At 36.6% G+C, this 21,688-nt stretch overlaps 1 protein-coding gene across 4 annotated transcripts; it reads right to left on the bottom strand.

Annotated features, from left to right (window-relative positions):
• Nucleotides 1-144: 144 nt before the first annotated feature.
• On the bottom strand, nt 145-21,640 carry BROX (BRO1 domain and CAAX motif containing). Of its 4 annotated transcripts, none has more exons than XM_032289331.1 (13): nt 21,250-21,629; nt 18,466-18,582; nt 15,456-15,562; nt 15,133-15,229; nt 12,691-12,786; nt 10,961-11,033; nt 9,573-9,678; nt 8,196-8,285; nt 6,590-6,675; nt 5,400-5,481; nt 4,942-5,092; nt 3,642-3,801; nt 145-2,672 (listed from the first exon to the last, which is right to left on the bottom strand). In XM_032289331.1, exons 2-13 carry the CDS (start codon nt 18,564-18,566, stop codon nt 2,586-2,588), a joined length of 1,236 nt encoding a protein of 411 aa, XP_032145222.1. In that variant the 5' UTR covers nt 18,567-18,582; nt 21,250-21,629; the 3' UTR covers nt 145-2,585. The 4 variants fall into 4 exon arrangements, with proteins under 4 accessions (XP_032145222.1, XP_032145223.1, XP_032145224.1 ...); XM_032289332.1 differs by lacking the exon at nt 21,250-21,629 and adding an exon at nt 20,776-20,881; XM_032289333.1 differs by lacking the exon at nt 12,691-12,786 and having other exon boundaries at nt 21,250-21,640.
• Nucleotides 21,641-21,688: the final 48 nt, after the last annotated feature.

Genomic DNA, 21,688 nt, shown 5'->3' with positions numbered 1-21,688 from the left:
CCTCCTGAAGTGCTGGGATTATAGGCATGAGCCACCATGCCTGGTTATCTGTCATTTTAAAACATTACCATGAACAATGATTTTGCACTGTCTTAGCTGTTACTGGCTCAGTAAGTATAAAAATATCAAAAAACGAGATCTCAATGAAATTGTAAGTAAAATTACTTTTATTTTCATAAATAGACAACCCCATTATACACTTTGAGTAGAAGTGACATGTTAGTTGTCACTGCCCAGTACGAAAAGCATATAATAGTAAACACAAATAGTTACATCTCTCTATAACCTTCATGTAATTTCTATACAATTGATTAATTTCCAACAACATTTCAAAAAACATTATATATCATGGGATACTTTAGTCAACAAAATATTTATCTGCTCATGTCAAAGATGCCTACTGATTTAAAGTAATACCAGTACCGCTTCATTTTACAGAAGCACTGAGCATATTACATTTTCCATTTCATATATGATAGTATCATCCCCAAAAATGTCAATGTGAAAATTTAGTAAGTAGATTAAGAAGCACAAGTATCTAAGAGAAGTAGGTCCCACAAGCCAGAGAGTAAAGAGCTGGCATCAAGTACTGTTTAACGTTTTGTCAGTAAGTGGCACACAACAAACAGACAAGTGATTCTGTAAAAAAGACAACAGAAAATGCAGTGAGATTTAATAAAGTATTTTTTCCATAGATATTAAAATAAAATTAAATGTCTGTTTAGTTATTACTCCACTTATTCCGGAAACTGCAGCTTCAAATATTAATATTATACTGCAAGCAGTATTTAGTATTTCATATGTTAAGAAAAAACCTCACTGAGTTTATCTACCTTTTTTTAAGGAATGTAAACTATGATATATAATTAATTACTTATTTGAATGCAATATTGATTCAGATAGGCATAATCTACTCATTTTTCATAATGAAATGTGTATTCCTATCTCAACACTTTATGCAGATTTTACTTGTTTCTCACAGGGCTGCTGTGGATTCAATGGCTTATCTACGTTTAGTGTCCAGCACAGCATCTGGCACACAGTAAGCTTTTAGTGTATGCTACTTATATTATTTATATTAAGTGAATCAATCTGTCACTTATGCTAGAAAAATTATCTAATGCCCCAAGAGAATAATCAAAAGTTAAGCCTACAGATGTGTGACTTCTGTTTAAGTATTATGCATCCACTATTTCCCAAATTTGCATACACAGTAAACTAATTGTTTCAACTGTTACAATCTATTTTTAAGATCATATTGTATCTATATTTGTTCTCTATGTTTTTGCTATGGCCTTTGGCCTAAAGAAATATGATTCTGACAGGATATTATCAGAAAACCAAATGTAAAAACAAATGTACACTGAAATCAGGTAACCAAGGCATTTTACTATAACTTCTTTAATAAAGAAGTAGAGAGTTACCAGTGTAATTCAGGACAACCTATCTCATTTTAGTTTTTTTTCTTTACATCATGCAATATTTGACTTCAAAAAACATTTTCCATTCTGTCTTTTCTTATGTATAAACATTAAGAGCTATTACAAAGTTCTGTCCTCTAAGTAAAAAACCCACTAGAAAAGATATTTGTAAAAATCAGTGCAGGGTAACTGATACTGAATGAAGCACAGGGCTACTGGAATAGGGATAAGTTCTTAAAGGTCCCAATATACCTATAAACACTGATTTTTGAGTAAATTATTGATTCTAATATATGTAAAGGACTTGGTGTGATGGTTGTCTGATCTTCAACTGTAAGTGCCAATTTTTCCACCCATCAGAAAAGATAAATGACTGTGAACATAAGTCTGTGCTCTGATTAACACAATGGAAAAGTGGAAAAACTATCTCTGTTAAAAACTGATTCCTGTCATTCTTCTGATATCAAGTAAGAGGAAGGAAAATAAATTTTGTGTGTGTAAATAGAAAAACATACCTGAGGCTGGGGCGGTGGCTCACACCTGTAATCCCAGCACTTTGGGAGGTGGGTGGATCAGCTGAGGTCAGAATACTGAATTTAGGCCAAATCTTTAAGACCAGCCCGGCCAACATGGTGAAACCCGTCTCTACTAAAAATACAAAAATTAGCTGGGTATGGTGGCATGTATCCCAGCTACTCAGGAGGCTGAGGCAGGAGAATCACTTGAATCCAGGAGGTGGAAGTTGCAGTGAGCTAAGATCATGCCACTGCGCTCCAGCCTAGGCGACAGAGGGAGACTCTCTCTCAAAAAAAAAAAAGAAGAAGAAAAGAAAAAAGAAAAAAACGTACCTGAAACCAGAATTTGGCCCTATATTGACCTGAAACTTATTACTATCCAGAGTTTAACAAAAAGACCCAACCCCCAAATATACCCTTTAGAGGCACAATAAAATCTTCCAAATGTTGTCCTGATTAAAAAGGAGAATCTGAAAACAAAGCAACAAACACCTCCTGTATTAAAAATCAAGAACAAGCTGAAGGCAGATACCCTCTGAATGCAATAGTTATTCTACAAGCTTCAGAGAAATCATTTTGAGAAATAAGAGCTGCAACTCTGTGGTTTATCTTATCTACGGCTAGAGAAATTCTAAGTGCAAATTGTATTTTAGGAGATGTAGCACCCAGTGTCCTTCTGAGGTTTGATATCTGGTTCTTTCACAGGTTTCACTTCTTCTTCTGGTTTGGGTTTAGTCTAGGGAGAAAAAAAAAGAAAATACAGTTTAAGTACATAAATGAAGACTGAGAAAACAAACACTAAATCTTTTCCATTCAGACTTTTAAAAGATGTTATATTAAATTATATAACACGGATACTGACAAAGCTATTCCAGAAACTACAGACCAATTCATTTTAAGATATAATCAGAAAGCAACATTTCAGTAAAGATCAAAACCTAGTTTGGTAGGCAAAAATCAAGCTAAGGGTACTCCTACTACATATTCTTTTCTAAGTGGTCTATCTATACATGTAGAACCCTAAAGGTTAGATATAACTTATGACATTAATAGGCTATCTCTTAGGGCATTATTTCATAGTTGATCAGAATATAAAGACAGTTATTTTAAGGAACAAATTTTAATATGGGAAGGAAATTATATAAACAAAACCCAATTTCAAGGAAGGAGCAATGGCTATAAAATAATTTTCATTCATTCGTCACAGATCCCTAGTCTTTTGGTAGTTAGACCTCAAAATTTCCACTTAATTTATCATTTGATTTAGAACACCAAGATGTACTTAGATAGCAATAAATAAAAGTATTCTTATTTTATTCCTGGATTCATAGAATACTGTAATTAGGCCAAATCCTCAAACGCTCTGCAATTTGTTAAACAAAAACAGAGTATTGCTATAGCAATATAAACATGGATGATCTTTTCTCCCACACTTTTTAAAGGTGGTACTGACAAGTTGTAAAGAGGCAAGATAATGTGTTGAAAAGAATGTCATTATTCAGAAGACATAAGGCCTAGAGGTCTTATCTCTGAGAGTGTTCTACCACAGATTATACTAAGCACTATAACTATCTAACTTAGCATTTAGACAAAGATATGTATCTATTTAAATAAAGAAAAATATCAAAATGCTAACTCTGAATTTTCTTTTAAACTTTTGGTAATGAAAGCAAAAAACAAAACAAAACAAAAACCAATCTCATACACTGTCATCCTTGGGTCTTTTGGTGAGATCAAATGCAGCCAATGTTTCTGGTGTCCACTGAGCACTTGTAGGAGGAAATTCGAAAGGTACAGGCTCTACGAGACCATAATTTGCTTTGAGTTCCAGCTGTGGGGCTTCTGTTGGAATTTTTTGAAAGTAACTGCAAAAAGTAATTTAAATAGCAATTCATTCATTTGTTCATTATTTGAGAGCCTACTATGTTCAAGGTCCTGTTTGGGACAATGACATTTTAATCATGAATAAGAGGTTTTTCTGCCTCATATAGATAAGTAAGTGACAAAATCAAGAAACTTTGTCAATTACAATGCAATGTATTGGAGCTACCATGGATATAGAGTGCTGTAAGAATGCAGACAAGGGGAATTAACCCAGAATTAAGTTCAGTGACTCTTTCCAAAGGAAATGATTAAAGGTGAACTAGGCATGTTGAAGGAAGTGAAAAGCTCAGTATGTATAGATGAAGAATATAAAGGGAAGAATGTAAGGAGATAAAAGCAGGAATAAGATTGAGTCTACCCAACTACACAGATGGTAATCTACAGTTGGAAAAACACTGATTTAATAATGGAAAACCTCTTGAAAAACAAAACAAGAAAAGCTGAGAGCTGAAACCAGAGTGAGATGAAGATGCAAAGGAGGTTGAGAAGATACATTAAAACATGGAGAAAGAATGGCAGGGATGGTTAAGAGAAAATCAGGACACTATGTGAGTGTCCTAATGAAATGAACTCTACGTTAATAACTAATGTTTTAATTTTAAAGTCTGCTTTTATATATTATCATCCAAAGTAGAATAAAAGGCCCCACACAATTGAACTTTATCACTAATGTAAAGAGGAAACTAATGTGAAACGTAAATACTATATATATTGGAGACAGTGTCTCATTCTTGCCCACGCTGGAGTGCAGTGGCTCAATCATGGCTCACTGCAGCCTGGACATCCCAGGCTCAAACGATTCTCCCACCTCACCCTTCTGAGTAGCTTGGACTACAGGCGTGCGCCACGGCCAGCTAATTTCTTTGTATTTTCTGTATAGACAGGTTTTGCCATGTTGCCCAGGCTGGTCTCAAACTCCTGGGCTCAAGGGACTCACCTGCCTTGGCCTCCCCGAGTGCTGGGATTACAGTTGTGAGCCACCACACCTAGCCCGTAAGTGCTATTTAACATAAAACTTTTGGGAATAGAGACTAACAGAAATGATATTACTAAAATATTAGTATTTTAATATAATTATAAATCAATATATTATTACTAAACTAATATTAAGCTGTACTCACATAAATCCATTTTCCCTCTGACATTTTTCTAGGGTGTTCTTCACAAGGTTTCCAAGCTTCCTAAAGAACAGATGTCCTGAAGGTTTGACTGTTGGTCCAGGTCCTTTGGTTTCTCCATATTCTTTACACAGTGCTTCTGCCTTTGCATATACTACATGTGAAAGAGATATAAAGTCTTTGATTATAATTAACACTGCCTATTTATACCTACAAGGCTTTAAGTTGAAGGTAGTAAGACATTTACTGCTCTTAATATAATACGAATACCAATAATAATCCTGTAAGTAGAAGGTGAGTATTTTCTACAGGTTCTAGGTTTTTGAAACATTTTTTTCTTTTCTCATCCATTCCCATTTCCCTTTCATAAACACAGCCAAAATCTCTTTAAGCACATATTCCCTTTTATGATAAAGTCATTTGTTTTTTAAAAGAGTTAGTATTTTGGCAGGAATACTTACATTTTTCTGCTTCTTGAAGAGACCTGATTGCTTCACCGCATTTATCACTAGCCAATAAAGTCTGACCATGATAACAGTAAGCCTGATGAAATAAACACATTTTTATTCATTCTCTCCCTTCGAAATGCTTTCCCCTATTATTGTTCTATGTGTTGATCAGATAAATTAATACCTCCATACAATGAAGTATCAATGTAATCCCTTACATTGCTTTACTTGATTAAGCTCTTCCCCAACCTTTGTTCATAGAAAAAATGGAAATACATCAGGTCTTGAGCCAAAATAGCCTTCTAACCACGTAATGAGCAGAACTTATTTGCTGAAATCTGAATTTAAAATTTAGGAATTAGTAGATAAAGGAGGAAATTATTGTGCTAATGCAGAGGAAGAGGAGATATAAGAAATCTTATCGCCGGGCGTGGTGGCTCAAGCCTGTAATCCCTGCACTTTGGGAGGCCGAGGCAGGTGGATCACGAGGTCAAGAGATCGAGACCATCCTGGTCAACATGGTGAAACCCCGTCTCTACTAAAAATACAAAAAATTAGCTGAGCATGGTGGTGCGTGCCTGTAATCCCAGCTACTCAGGAGGTTGAGGCAGGAGAATTGCCTGAACCCAGGAGGCGGAGGTTGCGGTGAGCCGAGATCGCGCCATTGCACTCCAGCCTGGGTAACACGAGTGAAACTCCGTCTCAAAAAAAAAAAAAAGAAATCTTATCGACTTAGACCTGAAAAAGGTTTTTGATGATCTCTCATATGATATTCTAATTAAAAAAACAATTAAGTTTAGTAGGTATAACAGACTGATGCTTAACTTCCAAAATGATGTTCATTGACGATTCTTCACCAAGCTAGGTGATTCCACACTGTGTGGTATGCCTTAATATTAGAATTAATAAATGTGTTTCTCAATGCACAGGATGAAACAATAATTTCATTAAGCATGCTAAAAGTGGGTTTTGAATCAAACAGTAATTCTATTGCTATAATCCACTTCTACAATGCTACATCATCTCTTTCCACCAACTTTAGTTCACAATGGTTGCACTGACTCTCAGTAAACATTTACTAAGAGTTAGCTGTCCATTATTTGTAAAATGCTAATGAAGGCTCTGGTGAGATGAGAGACCTGGCACTCCAAGGGCTGGAGAGACAATAATTTACATTGTTTTTTAGCATTATGAATACTTACATAAGCTGTGTAGAAACACATCTTCAAGTGAAGATATTTTCTCCATTTAGCAGAATATGCAGGCTCCAAACTGGATAAAGTATGATCTAAAGTTACATTTTAAAAAGCAAAATATAATTTCACCCTGATTCACTAGAAGACTTTTTAGTTCACGTGTTGTGATGCTAAAAGCAGAAAGAATGCCATTCAAGTCTAAGACTCAAGAAATTAACTTTTTAAAAAAAAACACCTTTACTTGAAGTGATTTTCCCAAATCTATACTTTAAGTTACACAAGACTGGTTAAATACTATGGCAGCTCTTTGATTTGATGGTTAATACAACTTTAAGATAATGATAAAAATAGATTGTGACCAAGAACTTCAAAGGGAATATTGTTTATACTGCTATGTTATCTAATTTTTAAAAATTATATAATATAGCAAAGCAAACAGTGGTTTAGTCACTCAAGTCAGAAATAGAATACTCTCCTCTCCTCTCCATATCCTTCTACCAAACATCTCTCCTCTTCACCTCTCCTCTCCATATCCTTGTAGCAAACATCTCTCAAATCTATTTTTTCCTCTCTATTTGCTACTTTGCTGTATTTGTCAAAGCTTTCATCATTTCCTTCATAAACTATAAGAATTTCTTAAGTGCCAAGTCAAGTTAGCTAGCCTATTACTCCTTCATGTAGCAAGCCCATCTCTAATACTGCAACTATAGGGACCTGTCTTAAATTCAAATCCTATCAAGTCAGCCTTCTAATCTTTTAACAGGTCCCAAATATCTACAGAATGAAAGGTCAAAGGCTTACAAACCAATGTTTGATCCCAAGCATGCATACTTTTTCAACTTCTTCTCCTGCTACTCATCCTGTGTTTCAGGTAAGAGCAACTGTCTGAAGTTTCCGGAACGCACTAAGTTATTTCTTATCTTTGTACTTACTAAAGAATTCTACACCCAAACTTGAAAGCTTCCTAGGGAACATAAGACTTTTATTTACACTTCACAATAAGGCTAAAGCATCTTCTTCTAGAGTCCTTCTCTAGGACGCCCAGCTTGTTAAGATTTCTAATTCACTGCCGTGATATCTTACTTCAGGATATAATAATGAGTTTACATGTTTGTCTCCTTCCCTCAACTGCAAATCCTTTCTAATTGCCTCTCCTTAGCAACAAAAATAGTAACCATCCCATAAAAAAAATTTGCATGTTTCCTAAATAAGTGAATGAAGAGTTAACAGGCTTATTGCAGTAGTGTGTTCTAGTCCCAATCTCGCACTTTCTAGCAGTTAAATTATGGGTTAGTCAGGTTAACTCTCTGGATTTCACATTCTTATCTAAATAAGAAGAGTAACTATAAGGTTGTTATAAAGACCAAAAGAAAATTTTAAGCCAAACGCTGTATAATTTTATTAGACATCACTGGTTTTCTCTTCCATTAGAAGTTATGCAGCATATTAAATATGAACAGTTCTATTTTAAATGCGGTAAATAATATATATTACTCCAGTTTTGCAAATAATGACAGAATGAGAAATCTTTTGTTTTGTCCCCATTAATTAAAGATCAAATAAATCTGAAAATCTGAAGACTAAAAATGTAACAACAGAATTAGCAGCTTACCAGCTTTTTGATAGAAATTGGCTGTTTCATACGCCAGTGCAGCAATTAGTCCAGGAGCATGTTTTAGTTCAATTGCTCGAGCAATTGTTACTGTAACCAAACATAAAAAAGGGAATCTATAATTAAATTCACTCCATTCATCCTAAATTCAATTATAATAGCAAAAGACAGTCTGACAATCTCTCTGTGATTTTAATACAGTTTGTTAAATGTTTTAACATGCAAAGTTATAGAACATGCAAACATTAACAAATAGAAAACACTGAGCCTGTTGGTTCTGACACCACTTCTTTAAATAAATAATCAGTGAATCACTATTACAAAACAGCATGATGTAACAGGAAATTCTTTTTTTTCTTTTGAGACAGTGTCTTGCTGTCACCCAGGCTGGAGTGCAGTGGTGTGATCATGGCTTACTGAAGCCTCAAACTCCTGGGCTCGAGTGATCCTTCTGCCTTAGTTTCCTGAGTGGCTGGGACTACAGGTGCATGCCATGGCACCTGGCTAATTTTTTAAAATTTTTCTGTAGAGATGGAGGTCTTGCTATACTAACCAGGCTGGTCTCAAATTCCTAGGCTCAAGCAATTCTCCTGCCTCGGCCTCCCAAAGTGCTGAGATTTGAGATTACAGGCATGAGCCACCATCCCAGCCATTTTCAGAGGAACACTAGAGTTTGAAATAAAGAAAAACGAAAGCCTACAAAGTTTCTGTATTGTTTCACGTTAGTATCATTATTACTTGCCACTGAAAGGTGAAGACTTTAGGTAAGCCAAAGGATAAAAGAGAAAAAAGAATGAGCACACTAGAGAAAGAAAAGATGAATTAAAGAATTAATGTTGTACTGTCAGAAATGATGTGAAATCAAAATCCTCTTAAAAAGAGCCATTAAACTATAAGACTTTTTCCTGCTAAGAATGAAGGCAAACGCTAATGCTAAACTTATTCCTCATTCTAAAATTTCTCAAAATCTAAAAACCTGATTCCAGATAATTCTGATTTTTATTTAAATTGATTAATTAATTAATTATTTTGAGGCAGGGTCTCACACTATTGCCCAGGGTGAAGTGCAGTGGCGTGGTCTTGCAGCTTTGACCTCCCAGGTTCAAGCCATCACTCCCACCTCAGCCTCGTGAGAAGCTGGGACTACAGGCATGCGCCACCATGCCCAGCTAATTTTTGAATTTTCTGTAGAGATGAGGTTTGCCACCTTGCCCAGGCTGGTCTTGAACTCTTGGCCTTTAGTCATCTGCCCACCTTGGCCTCTCAAAGTGCTGGGACTACATGTGTGAGCCATAGTGCCCAACCTCTGATTTTTAAAGAGGAATTAAATGCCAATATAGACTTTCATTTAAAACAATCTTACAATATTTAGGATACCTTCTTGAGCTTCAGCCTGACATTGGATAACATATGCTTCTATGAGTCGTGACTCTAAATCTCTTCCTTTTTCTGCAGGTGTAATGAGTTTTGGGATATGACTTTCCTGAGAACAACAACAAAAGACAAAAAGCAGCCAAATTTTATTTTAATCCAGTTCTTAGAGATGATGAAAATAGAAGTTATGAGACATTCACTTTGGAGACTTAGCGGAAATTTAGGGTACAAACAAAAACTATAAAAACTAACAATGGTAAGCTTATAAAGAATAAAATTTCCTATATACTAAAACTCAGCTTTTGTAAGAACAAGAAATTCAAGAACAAAATTTAAGTCATGATAAACTGCTGAGATATGTAAGTCACACTATCATTTTGAAAAATGTCAACTGAAATAGTAACCAAAATTCTTTTTGCAGGATAGCCTGAATTGTTGATTCATATTAATAATTAAAGATATAAAGAGGGTAGACGGAGTGGCTCATGCCTGTAATCCCAGCACTTTGGGAGGCCGAGAAGGGCAAATCACAAGGTCAGGAGCTCAAGACCAGCCTGGCCAACATGGTGAAACCCTGTCTCTACTAAAAATAGAAAAAATTAGCTGGGCGTGGTGGCAGGCAACCATAATCCCAGCTACTCGGGAAGCTGAGGCAGGAGAATCGCTTGAAACCAGGAGGCGGAGGTTGCAATGAGCCAAGATGGTGCCACTGTACTTCAGCCCAGGCGACAGTGCGAGACTCCATCTCAAAAAAAAAAAAAGATATAAAGGAAAAAAAAACCCACTATAATTCTACACCTAATTCAGTATTACAGCTTTTTAATCACTATAAAAGCATCTTAATGTAACATGAAAAAATTCAACACTGGCCTCTAGGAGGCCATCAATAAAGTGATTTAATTAGAATGAAGTAGGGGAAATTGTTTAAAAGACACAATATTCTTTCTCCTAATTCCCATCACATCTCCAGGCAATTTAAAACAACCAGAGTGCACTCATTGTCCCTCTAATGTTTTCAGTGAGATACAGAGACTACAATTAGAAGTTCAGTTTTGCAGAGTCAGAACTGCTCCTGGTAACTTCTGTAGAGAAGTGGGTAAGAACCATCAATGATTCTGCTTTCTTTTCTCCTATCCTTTCAAAGACAGAAAAATAAGCAGAGCACTACAGCTTAATTTTTCTAATTGTAAAAGTCACTGGTTTTTAAAACAAAAATGGAGACATTTAATATTTAGTAACTGGCTGCACTCTTCAATAACATACATAAGGAAGACAGAACACATATTAACTTTTTAATATAATGAAACAATTCTTCCTCCGTATGCCCCCCCAAAAAAAATTATTCAAGGATTAAAACATTAAGAACAGATAATGTTTTTTGTGTGTTTTACCTTTAAATGTTTAAAAATCCCAGCTGCAATCTTTAGGCTTCGATGAACTTCTTTTGCTTCATCTTCTGTTATACTTAAAGATAGGGGTTACATTAGTTAGAGGATGAATTCCATTTCCGGTATTAAAACACAACAACCAATACATTATTATACATCCAAAGTAGTCATTTATGTTTCTCACGGCTAGTTTTCTTCCTTTCAAAAAAATCTAATTTTGAGGCTGGGCACAGTGGCTCATGCCTGTAATCCTAGGACTTTGGGAGGCCAAGGTGGGCAGATGGCTTGAGGCCAGAAGTTCGAGACAAGCATGGCCAATATGGCAAAACGCTGTCTCTACTAAAAATACCAAAAGTAGCTGGGTATGGTGGTAGGCACCTGTAATCCCATTTACTCAGGAGGCTGAGGCACGAGAATCACTTAAACCTGGGAGGCAGCAGCTGCAATGAGCCGTGATCACACCACTGCACTCCAGACTGGCTGACAGAGTGAGAATGTCTCAAAAAAGAAAAAAATTTAATTTTGACACCTAGAAAAGGAACAAACGCACATGAAATATATATTTGTAGAAAACCTGTACAAACTAAAATATTTTGAATGCCAAGCCAATGACTATTCCATAAAAAGGTCTTGAAAACAAGTATATGACAAAAAGATAACATTAAGATGACAAAACATATCGATACGTCTCCAAAAGATACTACAAATGAAAAAAGAGAGACCCTGACTGAGGGTAAAATCTGCAGCCAGGCATGGCGGATCACGCTTGTAATCCCAGTACTTTGGAAAGCCAAGGCAGGAGAATCACCTGAGGCCAGGATTTCGAGACCAGCCTTGGAGACATAGTAAGACCTCGCCTCTACAAAAAAACACAAAACAAAACAAAATCCGGACAAAGCCTTCTTATTTTTCCTTACAGACATTTGTGCATGTAAGACAAGACAAAATATTACACACTTAATGCATACACACGCTTAAGAAACACACAGATACACAATGGTAGCTATTATCATTACTCTGCTCTTTTTTTAATCACCTAATTTACTTTAGAGGTAATTTTACATCAGCACATACAATTTGACCTCATTTTCAAATGTTACATATTATTCCCATATATGGATAAACCATAATTTGACAGGTTCCTATTTCTATATCTATTATAGCTATTAAAAAATTGTATTGCCTTTGTATTACCTTTAAGGTAAGCCAAAGGGTGAAAGAGAAAAAAGAAAGAGCACACTAGGGAAAGTTCTTTAATCCTTCAAAATATCTTTTCACATAATATAAGCCTTCTGTATTTGTCTTCTGTGAATTGCCTGTTTATGTCCTTTGCTTTTCAGTTGATTTGATAGCGTTTTCTCTCCTGATTTATAAGAGTATATGTTATAAAGGCAAATAATTTATCAAATGAATTGCAATGTTTTTGACCAATATTGCCATTTGTTTTTTAACTCTGTTTATGATCCTTTTATATAGTTAATACTCATGCTTTTACATTATGGTTTTTCAATTTGGGGTCTTACTTAGCAAGACCTTCCACATGACAAGGCTATTAAAATTTCTTTTACCTTTTAACAATAGGTGCCATAATTCTGATACTCAAAATACTAACATTATAAGGTAATCCTTCACTTGTCCAAAGTTGTACTTTTTACAACAGATTTTTAAAATAGTGAAGATCCATATACTTGAAAAATAATGCAGATGCACATAATCTTCTCCTTTTAACTTACTTTTCTTTTCCAGCCAGTCTTGAAGCATACTTGGTATACCATAAAGCTACATTAAATCCCATGGAAATTAATTCAAAAACAGCATCCTGCTGGGCACTGGAATTATAAACATGATCATTAAGTCCTGTCAATTATCGAGACATCACAGCATAAAGCCTATTGGACATCCAACTCAAAATTACAAAGAAGTATATGCTAACTGGTATGTATAAGGAGAATGGTTGTGTTTAATATAGATGGGGAGATGAGACATACAGGTATTTAACTACAAATGGCTAAGTATAATGGTCCAGAAGGTACTATGTACTTCATAATAAGCATGGGAATAGGAGTTCCCAAAGTTTACTGTACATAGAGTAGCTTTTAAAGTACAGATTTCTGGGTCTTAATCCCAGAGTCGGAAAGCCTGGAATGGGGCTTAGAATCTCTATTTTTAAGAAGTACTCAGTAGATTCTCAAAGGTGTGGCTGTTATACAACATTTCAGAAAAACAAAATTCAGAGGAGATATTGTTTAAGGCTAGAATAATTAAGAAGGTTTAACGATACATAAACATTTGAACTGTCCCTGGAAAGATGACTAGAAGGGAAGCAAAAGGACATCCTAGGTGAGGAAACGATGCTATCCAAGCGTAAAAAGAGTATGAAAAATTTTCTGATAGAAGTGACCCAATGAGCTTGACTGGAGCAGATGGTATGTAAAAAAGAAATCAAGGAAAAGAAGGGCAAAAAGCAAGCTGAAGACAAACTGTACAAAATTTTGAATGCCTAGCCAATCAGTATTCCAGAAAAATGTCCTGAACAAGTATATTTTATACCTTGTTTCCTTTAGATTCTATTACTAAGTATGAAATAAAGATGGCAAAAGCATATCAAGCAAATAAGATATTCACACCAATGTATATTCACTATTGTTCTTAAAAGAACCTGAAAATGTTTTATACAAGATCTCATTTATCTCAACTAATGAAGAAAGCAGAATGTCCTTATTTTACACATGTAATACTAAGACACAGAAAAGCTACACAAAAAGAAGAAACAAGAATTATCACCCTACTTTGTATTTTTTAGTTACTTGTTGATCCCGGGAGGTGGCAGTTGCAATGAGCCATGATCACACCACTGCACTCCAGCCTGGGTGAGAGTGAGAATGTCTCAAAAAAAAAAAAATGTTTTTTTTTAATTCTGACACCTAGAAAAGGAACAAATGCACATGAAATGTACATTTGTAGAAAACTTGTACAAACTAAAAGATTTTGAATTGCCAAGCCAATTAATATTTCACAAAAAGGTGGATATACTACTAAACATACTTACTACAAAATAATATTTTTTAGTTGGATGTTGCCCCTGTCTTAAGAGAAATGGAGGTATGGTAACTTTTTAAATGAAAAAAAAAAAAAAAAAAAAAGTATTATAAAATATGTAGTCATTAAAAAGTAATTTCTAAACTGTCTTGTTTAGTATAGATCATAATATCAAAATATGAGTTATGAACAAACTTCTCAAAACAGTTTTATCCTCCTGAAAAAAATTTAATACATTATTTAATAGCTTATTCTTTCCTGCACTGAAGCTATCAAATGAATTACATCTGGTGATCTAGTGAACATGTCTAACTTATAACTTTACCTTTAAATAATAGGACAGATTGGCTAATTTATGTGAAGTCTCATGAACAACTCTCTTCCTTTATAATCCTTCATTTATGTCAATATCCCTTGTTTCCAAACACTCCATTTCTATGACACCACATATAAGTAGTAGTCATAGTAACTATAATGGAAAAAATATTTTTCAGAATAGATATACTCACAACACTATTTCTATTGACTAAGTAGCAATCAAGAATAAAGTAACGTAGAAGTCTCGTTTGTGCTGAATATTTTGTATGACTTAAGGTCTTCATCACATAAATAGTTTCAAGTAAGTGATAAGTAAAGCTCTGAAAGGAAGTTTTTAAAAAGAGTAGAAAGAGGGAAGAGAGATAAAGAAGAAGCATATACTATGAATCAAGAGTATGAAATTGGAGAGAAAGGAGACAGAGAAAGACTAATGGAAGAATGAAGTATCCATCAGCAAAAGAGAAGTAAGGGAAAAACTTAAATTCTGCTCAGCTTCAATGTAGGCACATGTGGAATGTCAGTTTGGGTTCTTAATCCTCAGACCATCCTTTGTGTGTTACTAAAGGTCAAGGCTGTTCAACTGTAGTTAACATTTGTATTGATTACCTCGAAAATAGATTTGGTTGGGAGAAACAAATTACATTTTCATTTACTATGTACTAGGATTGAGGTCAAATGCTTTTAATTAATTTCCTGGTAAGAGAAAATGCTGAGCAGACCTGTATTTTTCTTCTTTAAACACAGAGGCTATGAGTTAACCACTGGCTAAACAGTTACAAAAACTGGCTCCAATTTAGTACTACCTTAGTGTTGCTTACCTTGGAACCTGTCCTTGTAATGTATCGGTCCACTTGAAATTTTGAATATATCGTAACTTGCTTTCTTGGGTAGAGTCATCCAAAGAATTTATAAAACCTATAGAAAAATACAAGACATTTAAGTTTTAGAAGAAATACTGAGTGCTCTGTTTGGAAAAATTTTCAGATTACTTTTCCAGGTGTCTGAATAAAACTTCTTGCACTTTTCCAAAGAATATAGTCTGGAAGAGTAAACTAATCAAATCTGAAAAGTCAAAGAACTAAATGTAAACTTCTAGACCTTTTTGTTAAAAAAAAACCCTCAAGTTCATATAAATAACTACCTTGTAAAAGTGAAAAATATGAATCTGCTGCATTCTTCATCATTTCTGGATTACAGCTCAAATCAGTGAACAGTTCAAGGAGTCGTGCCCTGGATGATCTCAAGTCACTTACAAGAGACAGAAAGAGACAGTAAAGTTAGCTGTATTGCAATCAATCTACATAAAAGTGGCTTCCAGGTTTCAACCTAAAAGCTTTAAAACACACACACACACACACACACACACACACACACACACACACCCACCCACCCACCCCTTACCTCATCTAAAGGATTACCAAACACACAGAAATGAATTTAATTAGGACTAAATCTAGAGATAAAATTTCTAATAACAACTGCTTTAAAAGTTGTACTAAAATAAACTCAGACCAATTAAAGGGGCAAATAATGAATACAATTACATAGTTAAAATATACAGCAAGTTTTAGTTAAAAAAACAATCAAACAAATGCATGCATTTAAGACGCGGGAAAATAATTAAGAATGAGTAAAAAACTAAACAGTTTACAATAAGTTTCTTGAAAAACGAAAATTTAACACATCTGTGTATCATTTTAATATCACCTTAAAATTTCTAAATCTGACATAAAACACACAAATGTGAAAATATACTGCATAAAAATATGTTAAAAATGAAACTGCATTGTATAATACATAAAGAATATGTAAAACATGTGGCCATTAGTTATTTTAAAACTGCTCCCTAATCTACATTCTCCTCTACTTCTCTACAGCAATAAATGTTGTAGATCCACCTTTTCCTTCTTGAAATTATTTTCCCCTTTGATTCCAATAATACCAAATTTTCTAGGTGCTCCCCTTATCTCTAAAGTTCTTTTCATATTTTTTTCTGTGTCTCTTTTTCATCCCCAACTCCAGAAATGTTCAGTCTTTGGCTTTCTGGTTCTCTCTCTTTTGAGATTTCATCTATTAGTATAGCTTCAACTATATCCATTCCTAGATCTCCATTGTTAGCTTTCCCTTGGTTTTGTTCCAGTTCCAAATCTAATCCAGAAGGCAATTAGCTTCCGAAATTATATTACATGGATATGACCAAAGACCGTTGAAATGTGTAAACCATTAAAGAAGACTAAATTTAAATGTTAAGTACCAAGAGAGTGGAGGCTATATATCCAGAATTTGGTAGGTGCCTAGGATCAAGCATGTATTCAAATTACCTGCTGAGTGGAAGAATACAAAGTTTTCAATTTTAAGCTTTGGACTATAACGTAGCAGTGATGTTTAGAAGAGTGCACAGACTAAAAATCCTAAATAGTCTAGATGTAGTACTTACTCATTGGTACTAACTCTAAGGAGGCATATTCTAAGAAAGTATGCATGTATCACCAATTACAAATAGCTGGCTAAAAATGTGACTGGCTATCTTATGAATTAATCATTGTTTGAGGTATTTATCTAGAAGCTGGAAATATGTGACTCAACTTCTAAACTAGGAAGAAATTTGAATCCTTAAAGCCTATTCTGCACTCAAAATAATCTGCTAGCTATTTCCATATAGATGCTTGATCATCACCTACAGCTCAACTTGTATAGTTATATTCGTCTTACAGATTTGAGAAAATGTACCGCAGATATATTTAATTTAGGCTGTTCATTTTATAGATTAGAAATTAGGCCCAAAGAAGTTAAGGGACTTGCCCAATGGTACAGATAAAACAGCTAAGCTGGGACTAGCCTCCAGGAGTCTAGATCAAGGGTTGCCAAACTACAAACTGTAACTGTTTTTTGTATATCCCACTGCTTATTTTTATTCAGCCCTCAAACTAAGAATGGTTTTCACATTTTTAACGGGTTATAAAAATGGGCAAAGAATATGCAATAGTGACTGTATGTGGCCCACAAAGCCTAAAATCAATATGATGTAGCTTAAAAAAAAGTTTGCTGACCATTGGTTTAGATTAAGCCAATTACCCTATCTTTTGTTCTAATCACTTGTTCCCATAAAAGCAGCAACTCTTCAGATTTTTCTTTATTAGTACCACCAATGTCTGTATCTCATATAGACTGAATCCTTTTCAACCTCCCAAGGCAAATTAGTCAATCAGATCCATTGACTCCTCCTTCAAAACATCTTTTGCATTTATATCTTTTGTTTCAGCCAAATTGCTCTACTTACTATCATTAGCATAAAGGTTTTCCTGACAGAAATGACCTTCTCCCTTCCCCTCTGACAATCTAAATCAGGAATATCCAAATATTTTCTTGGAAAGCACCGAATAGTAAACATTTCAGGCTTTTCTGGTAATGAGGTATCCATTGGCACTATTTAATTCTGCTGTTGTAGAGGAAAGCAGCCAGAGGCAGGCATAGACAATATGTCAATAAATGTGGGGCTGGCTGTGTTCCAATAAAACTTTATTTATAAAAACATGCAGTGGCCCAAACCCATAGGACACAGTTTGCCAACCCCTAGTCTAAGCCATACAATACATTCAAGGCCTATCCCTATATGAATACTCTAAAGGCCATTTCAGGTCACAGGGATCTCTCTCCCTGCTCTGAACTCCACAAGTTCACTATGTGGCCAATTTAAAATGTCCCTATACAGCTGGGTGTGGTGGCTCATGCCTGTAATCCCAGCACTTTGGGAGGCCGAGGCAAGAGAATAGCTTGAACCCAGGAAGCAAAGGTTGCATTGAGCCGAGATGAAGCCATTGCACTCCAGCCTGAGTGACAAGAGTCATCTCAAAAAAAATAAAAATGCCCATATACTACTTTGTGGAGTCTCTCGTAATGTTGTAATACATAGATTAACTGTTTTACTCTGATTGCTTTAGCCTCTCTGGGACTCATTTACTGATCTAAAATTAAGGATCCAATCCTAGAAGACTTGACAAAGTTTAAATAATCTGATTTAACTCTTCACATGCCATTTATAAATGTATAAGGAACTTAAAGTTAGAAACAGTGTGTTACATATTTCTGTACTGACCACGGAACCAAAATAAGTACCTTGCATCTAAGAGTGGTTCAATCAATGAACTTACTTGCATATTTTTGAAGCAGAAGGGCCAGTGACTACACCATAGTAATTAAAAGACACAGGAGCTGTGGCTTTTAATGGGTTCCTATGAAACCAATGGGTCATTTTCTCCAGATGTTTTCTATAGACAAAAAAGTAAAAAATGTACAAAAATTAAAAATATTTAATAAACAAGGTAAATAGTATAAAGTTATTTCTAAAAGTTTACAGTACATGCAGATTTTATACATAACTATCATGCATAAAATATATATGTAATATACAAATAAAATGCTTCATTGTCACAATCAATCTTGTTTTTTCTTTTTTGAGATAGAATCGCCCTCTGTCGCCCAGGCTGGAGTGCAGTGGCTTGATCTCAGCTCACTGCAACCTCCACCTCCTAGGTTCAAGCAATTCTCCTGCCTCAGCCTCCTAAGTAGTCGGGACTACAGGCATGTGCTATCATGCCCGGCTAATCTTTCTATTTTTAGTAGATATGGGGTTTCACCATGCTGGCCAGGCTGGTCTCAAACTCTTCACCTCAAGTGATCCACCTGCCAGGGCCTCCCAAAGTGCTGGGACTACAGGCATGAACCACCATGCCCGGCCTCACTCTTGGTTTAACTGTCTATTTATGGCAGTCTATATTCAGATCAGGCCTATTAAAAAAAAGCAGAACAGCATTTGAAAATCTGCCCACAATAACTTCAATCTTAACACATCTATTTAGGAGTAGTAATGTTTAAACTCTAAAACACATAAAAATCATCTGGGGGTGGGTGGTTTTGTCAAATGCAGGCTCTAATTCAATAGACTGGGGTAGGACCTGAGATGCTGATGATGCTGGTCCCCAGACTACACTTTTGAATCGCAAAGTACTAGATTTTGGTTGGACAACTGCAAGTAAAAGGGCACAGGACCAGATGAATGTAATTTCCAAAAGGGGTTCAAATGGTAACCCTGACTATACTGCTAAGGCTACTTGTAGTAAGTTTTAAGGGAATTGCTGTATTTCTAAAATATTGCTGACAACAGTGGACTGGTTATAGCATGTGTTCTATGGTAAAATGTACTTTCCAAAAAATAGCTAAAGATTATTCTTAAAATAAAAATTTAATATAATACTTGACAAACACATTCTATTATAAAAATGAAAACACTGGGCCAGGCGCGGTAGCGCATGCCTTTAATCTCAGCACTTTGGAAGGCCGAGGTGGTTGGATCGCTTGAGCTCAGAAGTTTGAGACCAGCCTGGGCAACACGGTAAGACTCCGTCTCCACAAAAATTGGCCGGGTATGGTAGCCATGCCTGTGGTTCCAGCGACTGGGGAGGTTGAAGGGGAAGGCTCCATTGAGCCCGGGAGATAGAGGCTGCAGTGAGCCCTGATCTCCCTACGGTACTCTAGTCTGGGCGACAGGGTAAGATCCTGTCTCAAAAAAGGGGAAAAAAAAACTTTAAAAACTACCTAAGTGAGATGTCAACTAAAAAAAAAAAAAAGTTCGACGCCTTCCACGTTTAAAAAAAAAAGCAGCATATGTCTTGTCTAAATGCCCTTGGGTGGGTAGTGCAGCAAATAATATGGAGAAAGCCAAGGCGAAGACTTAAACATGGCAATTAGATTCCAGGAAGTAACGAGAGAAGTAATTCTGATAAGGTTTACTTAATTTGAAGGCACTGTACAAGCCGGACAATCGACGTTTTCTATTATTAAAAAATAATGTGGGCTGTGCAGTGTATGAAATGCCTACATTAAGTGCTTCCTTTATGCAATTTATTTATTCATGAAAAACCGGTTTTGAGGAGCATCACATTAATGAATACAGAATGCAACGAAAAACTGAGCAGGTTTATTTAGGACTCAAAACATTTAACGAGTTCTTTCAGAAAATATCATCATCTACACATCTCCCACATAAATCTCCATAGCCTAATACAACATCTATGTGCCTATAAATAAAACCTTAGCGTTAATGTCACACTGAGCACTAGATGCTGCGAAAGCAAATCTACAGATATATTTCTTTTAAAGCGGCCTCCCACTTGCTGGATGAAAATGTCTTAAGTTTTGCATGTCTTTACCTCAGGAAAGAAGAGGGTACGTTTCTGCCCCTGCCCCATCTCCCCTCCTGCGACTCAGTGCTCTTCAGTTTGCGGGAGTCCCTAGGGTGGGACAGAAAAACGACACACCCACCCACAGGGACAAGGGTGCCTTTAGAGCCACCAACACATCACTCGGATCGAAGCTGTTAGCTAACACACTTCCACAAGAGGACTCCAGTTCCTGACAAGGGACCCCTACTCCGGAGGCCCCGAGTCCCCGGAGGAACCTACCTGAGCGCCGCCCCCGAGCTCTGAGGATCCACTTCCTGTTTACCACCCAGCCTCTTCCTCCCGTGCCCTGTCCCTTTCTTGGCGGCGGCAGCGACTGTGCGCAAGCGCTAACACTTGAGTGCCCCTTTCTAAACAGGCATTTTGGTGGAAAGCCGATACTGTCAACCCGGGAGAGATGGGCAGACGGCGGCCGAATGAACCCCAGTTTAGCTTGCATTATACGCTCTCCTATGACCAATGGAGATGCGGGGCAAGAGGATGCGACGGGCTAGCTGTTGTTAATGCCACTGATTTGTGGGGCCCAATATGGTTTTCTTTCTGTCGTTTGTTTCAAGGCATTAGAAGGAGCTTTTTGGTCGACTGTCCAGGAGTCTATGGAGACTAACGTAAAAGGGGGTGATCCTATTGCTTGGGACTCCGGGGAAACCCCGGGGGGGGTATTACTGGGAAACACCCATCCTCTGACATACTTACCAAGTTTCTCAGAGTCGGTACAGCAGTTCTTCTAAGGGAAGAAAGGCAATATCGGAGTCCACAAGCGAGAAAAAGACAGAGTCGGAGAACCGAGACTACAGAACCAGAGTGACGGGAAACCAGGCCGGCGCCAAGCCGGAGTCACGTGGCCCTGCGGCCATGACAGCTACCGAGGCGGTAGTGAGCTCAACTCCGAGGCGGGGACTGCCGCGGCGTCGCAGTCTCCTCAGAACGCTCCGTTCATCAGCCCTTTCCGACTTCTCCTCCCTCCGCCTTCCTTTTCAGCTATGGTCTTTTTCCCAGACAGGAAGAGAAAACGTGGCTCTGCCTCCGGACCCGCGGAAGGATGCCGCTATAACGATGGCAGCCCCCGGCTGAGTGGGGCGGCCTCAACCTAACACGGGGCGGAGCCTCAGGGGCGGGGTCTCGGGGGGGCGGT

The sequence above is a fragment of the Sapajus apella genome, unplaced genomic scaffold (assembly GCF_009761245.1).
Source record: "Sapajus apella isolate SASKATOON/1434 unplaced genomic scaffold, GSC_monkey_1.0 scaffold22, whole genome shotgun sequence".
In the NCBI taxonomy this organism is placed as follows: domain Eukaryota; kingdom Metazoa; phylum Chordata; class Mammalia; order Primates; family Cebidae; genus Sapajus; species Sapajus apella.
Note: the sequence above shows the minus strand (reverse complement) of the source record. Positions and strands in the feature narration are given on the sequence as shown.